A 14,228-nucleotide genomic window follows, 5' to 3' on the forward strand; every position below is an offset into this window, starting at 1 on the left:
ATGGTGATAATATGGTGTGTTGTGGTGGTAATTCTGAACTCAATCCTAGTCAACAAATAAAGTCTTCTTACTTGTGTGTCACTCGGACAGTGGTAGGTGGGCCCACGGCGTTGCTGCTATCTGCCAGCATCCTGCCCCTGTTGCCACCACTGGAAGCCTGGAGATCTCTTGGCCCCTTGTGGCCTTCATCATGACGCTTAGCAATGTTTCTTGGTTGCAACACCTGTAATTCTTCTTCTTCCAGATTTATGTCATATATTTCGCCTTCAAATTCGACGGACAAAGAACGTGTCTGCCGAGTATGGACAAATCTGGGCTTGTACTCTAGAAGTAAGGGAAGATACATTACTATGGATGTCCTGATATAGCTTACAAGGGAAGAAAGTGATCACCTGGTCCAGGAAGCATCCTGGAGAGGAGAAAGCAGTCCATGCTCCATTGCTGAGCGGCATCGTGGTGCCTGCAATTCACGGTAGCAGAGGTTGGATTCTTGTCCTGGCAGTGCCATTGCCTGGCAGTGTGATGGATGACATACTTCTCTGGGCCTTCAGCCCTTCATCTGTCAAGTGGGGGGTTGGTCCAGGTGATTTCTAGGATCCTTTTTCCTCGTGGCAGGCTGTGAACTTCTACATTTGGTTTTCAACGTGAACTGCTCAGGCTATTTTTTTGGATAAAACCATATTCCCAATTATGGTATTAATAATAATGGCTATCATTTATTGAGCTTTTGCTATGTATTATATACTTCCTATTTATCTCTAATCCAGAGTCTTGAAAGACAGGTATTATTATAAAAACCCTTAAGTACAAAAACATCAGATTGTCAACACAGGTTCATCCTTATTTTATGGACGAGAAAAATGAAGTTTTGAATGTCACATACATTTTGCAAGCTTATGGAGCTAGGACTATAATCTCTCAGACTATGAAGCCTTACCACTACATTGGGCTGTGTTTTCAAAAAGGCAAATGCTCTAGACAACTTCTATTTGTACAAATAGTAGAGGATTACTCTAAGAAGAATTAAATTTTGCTAATGCTTTCATCAGCCAATTCACTTTTATACCTGGCAGAGGAGGGTTAAGGCAGGGGGTGGGCGGGCAGGGATGGGGAGAGGGCAGCATACTTTCTGGTGACTATGGAACCATTTTAAGAGCTCATGTGTACCAGATAAGAACTTCAATGTGCAAACACTGGATGCTCTTAGCTCTGTAGCAGCATATTCATCTGGCCTTATCTCATTAGCCTAACACAGAAAGAAGTGGGGCATACTGGCTGTGAAATCAGAATTATCATGCTTCTGAGACAGCTCTCAGCAGAATCCTGCAGTTTCCAGATCAGGGAGCAACCTCCGTGACAGTAGGGGGGTCAATAAGAGTGCCCTGAGTTCCATCCTTGCAGAAAGGGTGAAAATCGACTCCTGTTGTCAAGTACACAAGATTCCATACAGTTTGAAAGAGCTGTCCTAGACCTGTGTTTGGGCCTAATACTGAAAAATCAATGGGCTTTATGCTCAGTACCTGGGAAACAAGGTCGAACTTTCTGGAAGAGAAGAGGGCACACTTTCTTCTAAGCTGAATGTTGCTAATCAGCTTCTGAAAAAGGAACGTGCCAGGGGTCCTAGTTCCTTATTACTTTTTTTTTTTTTTTGAGACAGAGTCTCACTCTGTCAACCAGGCTGGAGTGCAGTGGTGCCATCTCGGCTCACTGCCACCTCTGCATCCCAGGTTCAAGCGATTCTCCTACCTCAGAAGTAGCTGGGATTACAGGCATGTGCTACCATGCCCAGCTAATTTTTTTGAGATGGGGTTTCACCAGGTTGGTCAGGCTGGTCTTGAATCCCTGAACTCAAATGATCTGCCTGCCTTGGCCTCCCAAAGTGCTGGGATTACGGGCATGAGTCACCGCGCCTGGCCTTATTGATTTTCAGAAATTTGGTATATTTGTGTGAGTTATTAGACCTGGAATTTTTCTCTCAGGGAAGAAAAAAATCTCCCAAAGATTCTTAGCATTTTGGCTTATGGATTCCTTTAAAATTTGTTAAAAGTTGTTGACATGGAAACAAATATCCATATACACATGGAAAACACTTAACAGTTTTGGATGAAGTATCAGGGGCAAATGGCCCTAAAGCCCATATTGTGGAGTCTACAATAAAAATGCCTGTTCTCAGGGCTTCCATTGTTCTAGTGTGTGATTTGATTCCCAAATCTTTGACATAGAATTTAATTTACTTAAGTTGCTTCTTTCCAAACCATTATAGAAAGAAATCACCATAAAATTGAGTCATTTTTCATGTTACTCCACTAGGTGGTACTAGATTCATTCTTTTGTGGAAGGTGTTAGTCTGGATTTTCACATTTATATAATCATAGGTTTCTCATAGCTGCCTAATCGAGGTTTTATTAAGAAGATGCTAGGAAGTGCTTTTCATACTGAATTCAACTAGTTTGTCCCTGCCAGTCAACAAGATCCAGCGATTTGACGGAATTAAAAAATACATACATTGTCGTAAAACAGAGATTAAAATATGTGCCTTAAAAAAGTGTTTATGCTTTTCCTCTTAAAGTTAAATGCATACACACTGAAACCCGTGTTTACTCTTTTTTAAAGCAACTTAAGGCAGACAAATCAGGACATTGGCATTGCGGTAAAATAAAATGGACTTAAACCATATCCTTTACCTTTTGGAATAGCCATTTTATAAACTCTTTTATGTGTGCATATGTTTCACTTCTGGTGCTTTTACAAACTATATTTTCATTCTATGCTTAAGTGAAAATGTTTGCAAAGCAAAATGTCACATTAATCTTAGCTTTCTTATTTTAAATAGAGCAACGATGTGCTTTTAGCCTGAAAACGATGCATTGATAATATCTAAAATGTAGAAGGAGCAACCCTTTCGTCTCTCTATTGTTTATTCCCACAGGCCTACGCCACCATCGAGATGGTCACAAAAGTGTGGCTTACTTGGAGTCCCCTGGTTTCTCAAGAATTGCCGTTGACTCTTTCTTTGGCTTCTGCTGGCACGGTAACTGGACTCTCTACAACTGCACTCTTTGTCTCTGTCATGGAAGCCGCGAGCATAGAGGTTCCGCGTGCTCTGCCGGACTGTGAGCAGGTCACTGGGTCCTTTACACTTGTGAATTCGAAGCTTGCCGGATGTATCCTCAATGCATTGCCACTTCTGCAAAAGCCAACGTGAAAGCAGTTTACCGATTCTGCTCCAGGTGTTATTGATTAAGAGCCGCTCCCTTAGTTTTTTTTTTTTCTTTTCTTTTTTTAGAAGCACTGGCAATATCTTTCAGGAGAGTGAATGAAGAAAGGCAAGCTTTTAAGTGACCCCGCAATAACTCGACTCTCAGTTATTTCTTTCACTGTAGGCAAATACAGATGACCACGAAATCACTGGAAATCAAACTACCTCAATGACACTAGAGCCAAAAACTGATATATGAATCCTCAGCACGCAGACTAAACAGTCTTGAATGAAACATGTAAAAGCTGTTAGTTCACCAAGACACACAGAGCAGCTGTCAGGACTGCTTTCACCAGACCCCTCTTGCTCTGGAAAAACAAACTTGGCCGCTTTGTTCTCCGCTCCTGAATTTCTAATGTGAGCCAGGGAAGAGTGGCACATGAGGAAGACAGAGATGAGTTTAATTGGAGCCCATCATGGGGCGAGCCGACTCTCACAGACACCAGACATTAGCAAACTTGTCAGGCTTTCTTTTGTGTCTTTTCTTATCCTTCTAAGAACATTGTGATATGGACAGCAGACAGGGAAACACTGGGTAGAAGAAGGTAGTTTCCTGGCAAAGGCCCCACCCTCAAGCCTGGGGATCTACGGCCCTAAATGGGGACAGGCATTCCTGTTTTCGTACCCCAAAAGTTGTTTATGGCCTGCCATGCCCCCTATCCTGTGCCCATATAAACCCTGAAACCCAGGCTCCAGAAGCAGACAAGGAGATGAGGAGACAAGCAGACGAATGGTGGAACAAGGTGGCAGAGAAAGACAGAAGAGGAGGAATGTCTGAACACTGAGAGGAGCTTGGCTGGGGGTGGTCAGAGAGGAGTGTGGCTGTCCAGTGGCCAAACTGGGGAAGATCATCTTCCCACTCCATCCCCGCTTCTGGCTCCCCATCCGTCCTACTGAGAGCCACCTCCACCACTCAGTAAAATTCTGCATTCATCCTTCAAGCCCGTGCGTGACCTGATTCTTCCAGGAGCTAGGCAAGAGCTTGGAATACAGAAAGCTGTCATATTGGTGGCCCTCTGCCCTTGTCAAAAGGCAGAGGGTCCATTGAGCTGGTTAACAATCTGTCTGCAGATGGCAAGGCTAAAAGAGCATTGTAACACTGGGGCCATAGGCGCCTGCCCCTAGATACTACTGCAGGGCTGGAGCCCAAAGGACGTGCCCTGGTTCCTGTACCTGCCCATCTGTGTGCTCCCCCTCTCATCAGGGGTTTGAGCAGTGGTGGTGACCGAGCAGGTGTGCCACACCCCTGTTGCACATCCTATGAAGGGGATCAGGAAACTCTCCAGTTTCAACTGCACACTCAGCAGAGAGTGGGCATGCTCCTATGTGAGACAGTTCACTTCCCAACAGACACATATGGGGAGCTTGCACTGACTTTTCTAGACTGAGCTTTCTAACACGCCTGCCACAGATGCTGCAGGCTTACATCCGAGTAAATATGACACTGCCTCCGGACTAAGTGTCCTTGCACTTACTGAATCTCAACCTGGCTGAAATAATAGCTTTTCACCCTGGGGGTCATTTTCTGGGATCCTCCACATCTTACTTAAAGACTGAATAACTTCTTTTACATTTTATTTTCCCCCTTCTCCCTACAAAATTAATTTGGGAGGCGGGAAGAATATTTAATTTTAATTGGCCACAGTTGTCACAGAGTTAAAATATAGTGTTATCAAACTTTTGTCTTTTTTCCTTTCCGTGTAGGTCTATCAGTTGTGTACTATTATCTACTGAAACTTCTCTTTATCCTTCATTGTTTTTGTTCATATCTAAAGAGTGAGAAGCTCTTCTTTAAATGGATGCATTTCTAACCTATGGACAGTACAATACTATCTGCACTGTAAAAGTACGTTTTTTTGTGCCACGTATATTTTCAAATATATTCAAATAAATAATTATTAAATAAAACATGTTCTTTCATGCATCATTTAAAAGATCTCATATCCCCCTCTTGTACCAGTACCATATCTGGGGTGACATCTTTGTTGCAAAGTGTCCTACTGCAAGGCAAAGTTTGGTCAAAGGTCCTAGACGGCCTTGTAGATAACTGACACTCATGTACAAAATGACATGCAGTTATTCACAATGAACCAAGATGCAGAGCCACGATTTGCTTTCTCCTAAGGGAGTTGTATGTCTTCAATATATGTTGAATTATCAGAGCTGCTTTTTGGCTTCTACTATATAATCCCCAAATCCTAGAGATACAGGGCTTCTTCTATGATTTTGCTTTAGCCCTTTATACTCTTGGTACTACTGAATTTGGTTGTTTCAAGCCATATCAGGGTACAACCTTTTTTTGTGGATTAGCTAGAATGTCTTGAATGTTTAACATCTTCACCCAGAGAAGCAGGAGCTCAAGGGACAGACAGGCAACTAATGAGTCATCCCTCAGGATCCACTGAGAATTGGGTCCAGGATGCCCTGCAGATACCCAAATCCATGAATGCTCAAGTCTGTGATGTAAAATATAGTATTTCTATATAACCTACATACACACTCTTGTATACTTTATCTCTACATTAACTGTAATACCTAATATAATAAAATGCTATATAAATAGTAGTTACTCTGTATTGTTTAGGGAATAATGACAGGAAAAAAGTTTATGCAGGTTCAATATAGACGAAATCATCTTTTCTTTTTCGATTCTTTCAATCTGCAGTTGGTTGAATCCACAGATGTAGAACCCATGGATACAGAGGGCGGATTTTACTTACAAAGCCACAAAAAGGCAACACAAACAAGAACAGCCTAAGGACTAAGTTAGAGATGATTTAACTTAAAAATTGTGAAGTCAACTTAATTAAACACAGGAAGTTAGATCAGATGAGTGGTTCTCAAATTTGGCTGGACATTGGGACTTTCAGAAGCTCCCCAGATGATTCAAATGTGCCGTTGGAGTTTAGGCCACTGCTTTACATTAGCAACTGCTTACTGGACAGTTTTGCAGCTGGATTCCATGGGGAAGGCAGGAGGGATATATTTAAGTCTAAGTAGCTCAGATGCATAGGTCTTTGAGAGGGATGCATGTAATTGGTGGGAGTGGCGTGTGCAAAGGAAGCTGTGTCTAGAAATGTACTGATGTAAGCAGGTCAGAAAATGACTCCAGTTGGATGAATGAATACTATCAGTGCACCTATGCTTTCAGGACTATGTGCTTTATTTGAGTGAAACCAGTTATCCTTGTGCTCTCTCCACAGTTAGTTGATAAGTGACAGAATTTTGACTTAGCTGAAAACTGCATGTGGCCTGTTCCATGATTCTGCCATTTAATGCGGACATCAGTGGTTTCCACGCCTGGGTTTGTGGCACTCACAGACCCAATTATAGCATTCATGGCTATCCAATTAGCTTGAGGATGCGCCATGAAATGATCAAAAAAGTTCTCAGAGCTGGGCACAGTGGCTCAAACCTATAATCCCAGTACATCAGGAGGCCATGGCAGGTGGATTGCTTGAGTCCAGGAGTTTGAGAACAGCCTGGGCAACATGGTGAAACCCTGTCTCTACAAAAAAAAAAAAAAAAAAATATATATATATACACACACACACACACACACACACACACACACACACACATATGGCTAAGCATGCTGGCACATGCCTGCGGTCCCAGCAAGTAGGAGGGAGGCTGAGGTGCAAGGATCACTTGAGCCCAGGAGGTTGGGGCTGCAGTGAGTTGAGACCATGCCATCATGCCACTGCACTATAGATAGCCTGGACTCAGAAACTGACAGACATCTCCATTAACATATAACTATATGCCATATAGAATTATTGCTGGGGAAAGTATTGCCAAAATAAAAAACTTTTTGTAACTTTGCAAAGTTTGGGAATTAGTGGCATTTGAGTGTCTGTCTGTATGTATATCTGTCTTAAATTCAAATGGTTTAAGGCTTATCCATCTACTTGGATGATCTCTCAATCTAGCATTTAAAAATGAAGAGTTGACTGCTTAATGCCTAGAGGAGCAAAGTAATTGGCTAGTGAATTCACAATCCACAGCCAAGTGGAAGCATAAGAGGTGCTCCATCTTCTATCAGACAGGAAAATATGGCTAATTTTATTCTTGAGGACGGGTGCGGTGGCTCAGGCCTGTAATCCCAGCACTTTGGGAGGCCAAGGTGGGTGGATCGTCTGAGGTCAGGAGTTCAAGACTAGCCTGGCCAATGTGTCAAAACCCTCTCTCTACTAAAAATACAAAAAAAAAAAAAAAAAAAAAAAAAAAAAAAGGCCAGGCACAGTGGCTCAAGCCTGGAATTCCAGAACTTTGGGAGGCTGAGGCAGGCGAATTGCCTGAGGACAGGAGTTCAAGACCAGCCTGGACAACATGGTGAAACCCCGTCTCTACTAAAAATACAAAAATTAGCTGGGCATGGTGGCGCACGTCTGTAGTCCTAGCTACTTGGGAGGCTGAGGCAGGAGAATCGCTTGAACCTGGGAGGTGGAGGTTGCCATGAACCGAGATCATGCCACTGCACTCCAGGCTGGGTGACAGAGCAAGACTCCGTCTCAAAAAACAAACAAAAAACAAACAAACAAATATTAGCCAGGTGGTGGCACATGCCTGTAGTCCCAGCTATTTGGGAGGCTGAGGCAGGAGAATGGCTTGAACCTGAGAGGCAGAGGTTGCAGTGAGCCAAGATTGAGCCACTGCACTCCAGCCTGAGTGACACAGCAAGACTCCATCTCAAAATATATATATATGAAAAAATATATATTAATATAATATTATATATATGTATATATATTCATTCTTGAAAAATAATGGCCTAAAGTCTTTTTGTGGATCTAATTTATATCAACTTTAGTACAAATACTAATTTTTAAAGCACATGACCATAGTGAAAACCTGCGGTTTTTATAATCACAATGCATTAAAAGAATTCTGCCTATTTTGTTTGTCTTTTGCCCTGGAGGATCTGAGGGTACAAGTAGATTCCTGTAGAACACAAAGGTGTAGGCAGAAGTTTTAGTGACTTAGGCTATTTGGAATCCAAGTTGAATTTCCCATTAGCCAAATTCTTTGTTGATTTCCTATGGGATAGAGAAGAAGGGAAACGGTGTTTCCTTCCTGAAGAGTTGAATTTAACCACACTGGATGTCTGGCACTGTCCTTAGCTATGATAATGTAGCATACAAAATCAAATATACATACATATATGCATATATATCTACACACATGCATACAAACATATATTATCCATACATACTACATATATACATGTATCTACACACATACTTGGATAAAGCAAGAGCCACAAACAAAAATGTCAATTGTATCTTCTACCATGGACCCTTTGAAAAAGTCATACACCCTGTTAGATAAAGTAATTAACTAGAGGCTTTGAAAATCTTCCTACTGGCAAGCATACTAGGAATTTTAATGAAATGTAATTACCACACATTGCTACAGCCATTTTAGAACTGGATATCATGACAATTTTTACGACTGCACAATAAAACCTTGAAACAGCTGCAACTAAAGTGGTAATCTTAGAAAGTTTATAGAGGAAGGCAGAAAAAGAGAATTTTTGAAAGAATTGCTCTGAAACTCACGTGGCAAGCCATTTAAATAGTCAAAATAATGAGAAGAGATGGTTTTTACATTGCAGGAGTTTCAGGAATCAGATGAAAGCCTGAGCTCAGGTGAGGCACCTGCTAATGGGATGTGTGGAGTCAGCCACAGACATAAGCTTTGTTCAACAAATGCCCTTGCAGAAACAGAGCTGTCACACTGTCTTGCTTTTATCTACGCTCTTGAAGTTTATCAGTAAATCAGTGAATTGCCAAATCTGATTGTCTCCATCTTCACTGATGGTTCATTCCTTCTGCAAATTCTTTTCTTCAACTACATTTCAGTTCTCCTTCTGTTTGATTTATCAGTCTGTGCCAATAATTTAGCACGCAGTCATTCCACAAATATTTCCGCACACCAATTATGGGCGAGGTGCTAGATAAAACTACTTAAATAATTTTTTAAGTTCTTATAATTTTCTTTTAGCCTTTCTAACTATGCTGGAAGTTGGAATTAAGGGCAAGGGCCATGTCTCATGTTCCTGAGTCATTCCCAGAAGTTAGCTCAGCACAGAATCACTCAGTTAGGTAATTATGTGTTAGTGTTTTTGATTGATTATATCTGCCTGTATATAAATAACACCAGACGAAGAAGAGAAGGCTGGTAATTTTGGTATGAGGATACAAATAGTGTGCAGCTAGTTTGGTGGAATCAAATCTAATGAGAAATATGTCAAATGCATTTCAAACAATTTCATTCATCATCATCTTGACTACCGTGATTATGATCATTTATTTAACTCTTGCTTGATAGCAGGTACTGCTCTAGAGCACGCTTTATGAATTTTTCATTTGATCCTCACTACAACGCAGAGTGCTGTCACAAGTCTTTTACTGAAATAGGATTTCGTAGTAGTGAATATTACCTATATTCTGTCTTGGACTTGGAAAGGTGTTTTGTATTCATCGGTGTGGCTTAAAGGAAAAAGTCTGGATTTGCAAGCTCAAAAAGCCTGGATTTTAACACCAGCTCTATCACGTGGCTATGTGGCTCTGAGCAAGTAAGATATGCCACATTACCCTTTGCAGAGTCAGGAGCATTAGTGACAACACACGGGAAGGACTCAGTACATGGCAGGCACTCAACAAAAGCAGCTGTTATTATTATTACTATTACACGCATACACACACATGGTTTATTACTTAAAGAATGTGATCTAATGTATACTTGATAAGAGGTAGCCATTTTTAATGGAGATGAGTATTGGGTTGGGATTCAAAAACCTTAATTGTATTTTATTTTTTGCTGTTAACTCTATGGTTTTGAGCAAATTGCAGAATCTTTTTGTTTTTCTGGATTCCACATCTGATTAAATAATACTTGCTTCTCCTGGCTTCATGGATAGACATGAGAATAGATTGTTTGAGTGTTTTGAAGTTCTAAGGAAAAGATGTACTATATGAACCTATAGCAGTACTGTAATTGGCCTTTAAAAGTTTTATCCAATCCTGGGCAAGCTAATGTTTTCTGGTGGTAAAGTGTACAAAATAATTATTATTTGGTGAGGGAGACAGAAGCTTTGAGTCACCCAGATCTTGGTTTGAACTCAGGTTTGTCATTCTTCTAGCTGTGTGACTTTGGTCAAGTTATTTTCCCATCTGAGCTTCAGTCTCTTCATATCTAAAATGGGCATAATATGTATCTCACAGAACAGTTTTCCATGTAAAATACTTAGTGCAATATTAGATGACCTCCGATTGCTTTTCCTTCCTGAAGTATCCGCTAAATAATCATTATAATTTCTGCATTTTGAATTGCAAATATTTCTCTGATTGGTTAAGGATATTGTTCTCTGTTCTTACTTATGCCTACTTGTGTCCATTTTCATGAGTAAGAAACACACAAACAAACAAAAAACACCCAAAATTAGCTTCACCAAAACAATACAAAGCAAAAAAACCCCAAATCTGTAGACATCACATTACCTGACTTCTAATTATACTACAAGCCTATAATTACCAAAGCAGCATGGTACTGGCATAGAAACAGGCACATAGAATGGAACAGAATAGAGAACCCAGAAATAAAGCCAAATACTTACCACCAACTGATCTTTGACAAAGCAAACAAAAACATAAATTGAGGTAAGGACACCCTATTCAACAAGTGGTGCTGGGAAAACTGGCAAGCCACATGTAGAAGAATGAAACTGGATTCCCATCTCTCACCTTATACAAAAATCAACTCAAGATGGATCAAAGACTTAAATCTAAGACCCAAAACTATAAACATTTGAGAAGATAACATTGGAAAAACTCTTCTAGACATTGACTTAGGCAAAGAATTCATGACTAAGACCCCAAAAGCAAATATAAAGAACCCCAAAATAAATGAATGAGACCTGATTAAACTAAAAAAGCTTCTGTGCAGCAAAAGAAATAATCAGCAGAGTAAACAGACAACCCACAGAGTGGGAGAAAATATTTGCAAACTATGCATCCAACAAAGGACTAACATCCAGAATCTACAAAGGAACACAACAAATCAGCAAGAAAAAAAAAATTCCATCAAAAAGTAGGATAAAGAAATGAACAGCAATTCTCAAAAGAAGATACACAAACAGCTAACAAGCATGAAAAAATACTCAACATCATTACTCATCAAGGAATGCAAATTAAAACCACAATGAGATACCACCTTACTCCTGCAAGAATGGCTATAATTAAAAAGTCAAAACAAAACAAAACAATAGATGTTGGTGTGAATGTGGCAAAAAGGAGCACTTTTGCACTGCTGGTGAGAATGTAAATCAGTGCAACCTTTACAGAAAACAGTATGGAGATTCCTTAAAGAACTAAGAATGGAATTGCCATTTGATCCAGCAACCCTACTACTGGGTATCTACCCAAAGGAAAAGAAGTCATTATATGAAAAGAACATATGCATAGGCATGTTTATAGCAGCACAAGTAGCAATTACAAAAATATGGAACCCAGCCTAGAGGCCCATCAACCAACAAGTGGATAAAGAAAATGTGGTATATATACACCACGGAATACTACTCAGGAATAAAAAGGACCAAAATAATGTATTTTGCAGCAACTTGGATGCAGCTGGAGACCATTATTCTAAGTGAAGTAACTCAGGAATGGAAAACCAAATATTGTATGTTCTCACTTACAAATGGGCGCTAAGCTATGAAGACGCAAAGCCATTATTATTATATCAATAATAAACTTTGAGGACTTTGAGGGGAAGGTTGGGAAGCAGGTGAGGGATAAAAGACTACATACTGGGTACGGTATACACTGCTTGGGTGATGGATGCACTAAAATCTCAGAAATCTAACTTAAGAATTTATCCATGTAACCCAAAACCACTTGTATCCCAAAAATTATTGAAATAAAAATAAAAATTTTAAAAATTGGCTACAACTTCTTCAAAGGTGCACTGCAGTGAAAGCTTAATTTTATGCATAAACACACACTAGTTCTTGGTTATCATATGTCTTACGACATGGATTTGGTGATAATGCAGGTCAAATCATGCTCACTGAAATGTCACAACTGTACAGTAATTTTGTGATAATCTGATTATTCTTCATGTCAAAATGGACACCATAAAAAACAGTTACCTGCATGTGGACATGTGTTTAAAATATTTATCTTAACACTGGGGAATATACAAAGATCATATTCACATCTTTGGCCAAACTGCTACTTAGCTGAAGTCATTGTCGAATTTTCTCTCACAAATATTAAATAGTGTTACTTGTGCCAGGAGGATTTATCTCCTGGCTTGTTTTCTTTGAGATGGTATGAGATGGGAAAGAGAGGGGGAGGGAAAACGGAAAGGGAGAAGAAGCAGAAGAGAGACAAATGTTACCTACTATAGATTTTAATCTGGATAATCACTTGTAAAAGTCAACACTGGAATGTTGGAAGATGTATGATTATTGTAATTCCTAGAAAATGAAATTGGTAAACTGATCTTGGCCAATGATTGACAACCAGCATTTGTTGAGTGCTTTCTATGTCCTAGACATTGTCCCAGATGCTTGATACATTTAACTCATATAATATTTACAACAATCTATGAGGCAAGAACTATTATGATGCCCATTTTATAGATGAAGAAACTGAGGCAGAGTTAGGTTAAGAAACTTGCACATAGTCAAATACCAAGGAAGTGGTATATCCAGGATGTAATCCCAAAGCACCTTGATCAGGATACGGATGAAAAAAGAGAATGAAAAAGAGAAAACTCAAACAGAGAGATCATTCTCTGTACGAGTCTTCAGGTAAGCCTTAGGTGAGAAGAGAGAAGTAACAACATCCATACAAGTGAGAAAGTGGGATTCGCAGGTAATGTTTAAGAAACACAGAGGAGGACCTGACTATGGAGGGCTGTTAGGAGATGGTGGAAAAGAAGACACAATACAAATTAAGCAGAACGGGGCTGTATTATATAGTTTATGAGTAAAATGCCTATTCTCATGTTTGTCTTTTTTTTTTTTGACTTGTTTAGAACAAATGCACAGAAGCAAAATATCTAATTAGATGCACAACTGTTCAGACATGAGCTTCAGCATAGTTTGAAGAGGTAAGGAAGCAAGATTTAAAGGCTGAGTGGTCCACAATGGATCCAAGCACAGAGGAGAATTCAGTAAGAGGATGGCATTGGGAGCTCAATCCTTCTGGATGGGCCCCCTGGAATCAGGTAAGCCAGGGGAAGATTTCTATGAGCCATGCTGCCATTTTGACCAGGGTTCAGTGAGTTTTGGGAAACAAGCTGTCTGCTTCTGGAAAACTAACAATTCTAGGAGGATCTCAATGGTAAATGTCTTATTATGCATGCTCTGCAACTGGTCACAAAGGGTCAGAGGGATATATGGCCAGAGAGATAAGTTTTGGAAAGGACCAAAGATCCTGGAGCTAAACCAGTTTCCACTCAACAAACTACATTCTATTTCCATTATAATAGCATCAGCTTGCTTGATGCAGGGGTCCTCACAGATTTTTAAACAAGTGTTTGATTTTATATTGATCCAATAGTAGAAAGGCAAACTAAATTGTAAAGATGCTGGAATTCAACAGCTCATCAAAAGGATGTGATATTTGCCCTATCAAAACAAAGCAAGCTGCTTTTTTCCTCTTAAATGCCAGATAATATGTAAAGTGTATTTCAAAATCTAATGCCCAGGGAATTTCTCTTTTATGTAGCTCCTATTTAAGATGTCAATACCTATGCCTAGAAGAAGAAGAAGAAAAACCAGCCCAATAATGCTCACTTGACATTTGTGGATCTCAAGCTTGTCTGCACATAGGAATCATCAGGGAAGCTTGGAAAAAACACTGATACCTGGGCCTCGTACCCAGAGGTTCTGATTTAACTTGTCTGGGCTGGGACTTAAACATAAGAATTTCTAAAGCTGCCCATATGATTCTAA

The 14,228-nt window shown here is 40.0% G+C and overlaps 1 protein-coding gene across 5 annotated transcripts in view; it reads right to left on the minus strand.

Moving 5' to 3' along the window:
- The window catches only part of SULF1 (sulfatase 1), a 193,767-nt gene that overhangs the window by 35,024 nt on the left and 144,515 nt on the right, over nt 1-14,228 (minus strand). For all 5 annotated transcript variants that reach the window (XM_030937961.1, XM_010375044.2, XM_030937962.1 and 2 more), the window contains 2 exons: nt 2,971-3,187; nt 72-324 (listed from right to left, as the gene is read on the minus strand). In XM_030937961.1, coding sequence (XP_030793821.1) covers nt 72-324; nt 2,971-3,187 — 470 coding nt within the window. The remainder of the gene's footprint in view (nt 1-71; nt 325-2,970; nt 3,188-14,228) is intronic.

Source organism: Rhinopithecus roxellana, chromosome 9 (assembly GCF_007565055.1).
Source record: "Rhinopithecus roxellana isolate Shanxi Qingling chromosome 9, ASM756505v1, whole genome shotgun sequence".
NCBI classification, from domain to species: Eukaryota; Metazoa; Chordata; class Mammalia; order Primates; family Cercopithecidae; genus Rhinopithecus; species Rhinopithecus roxellana.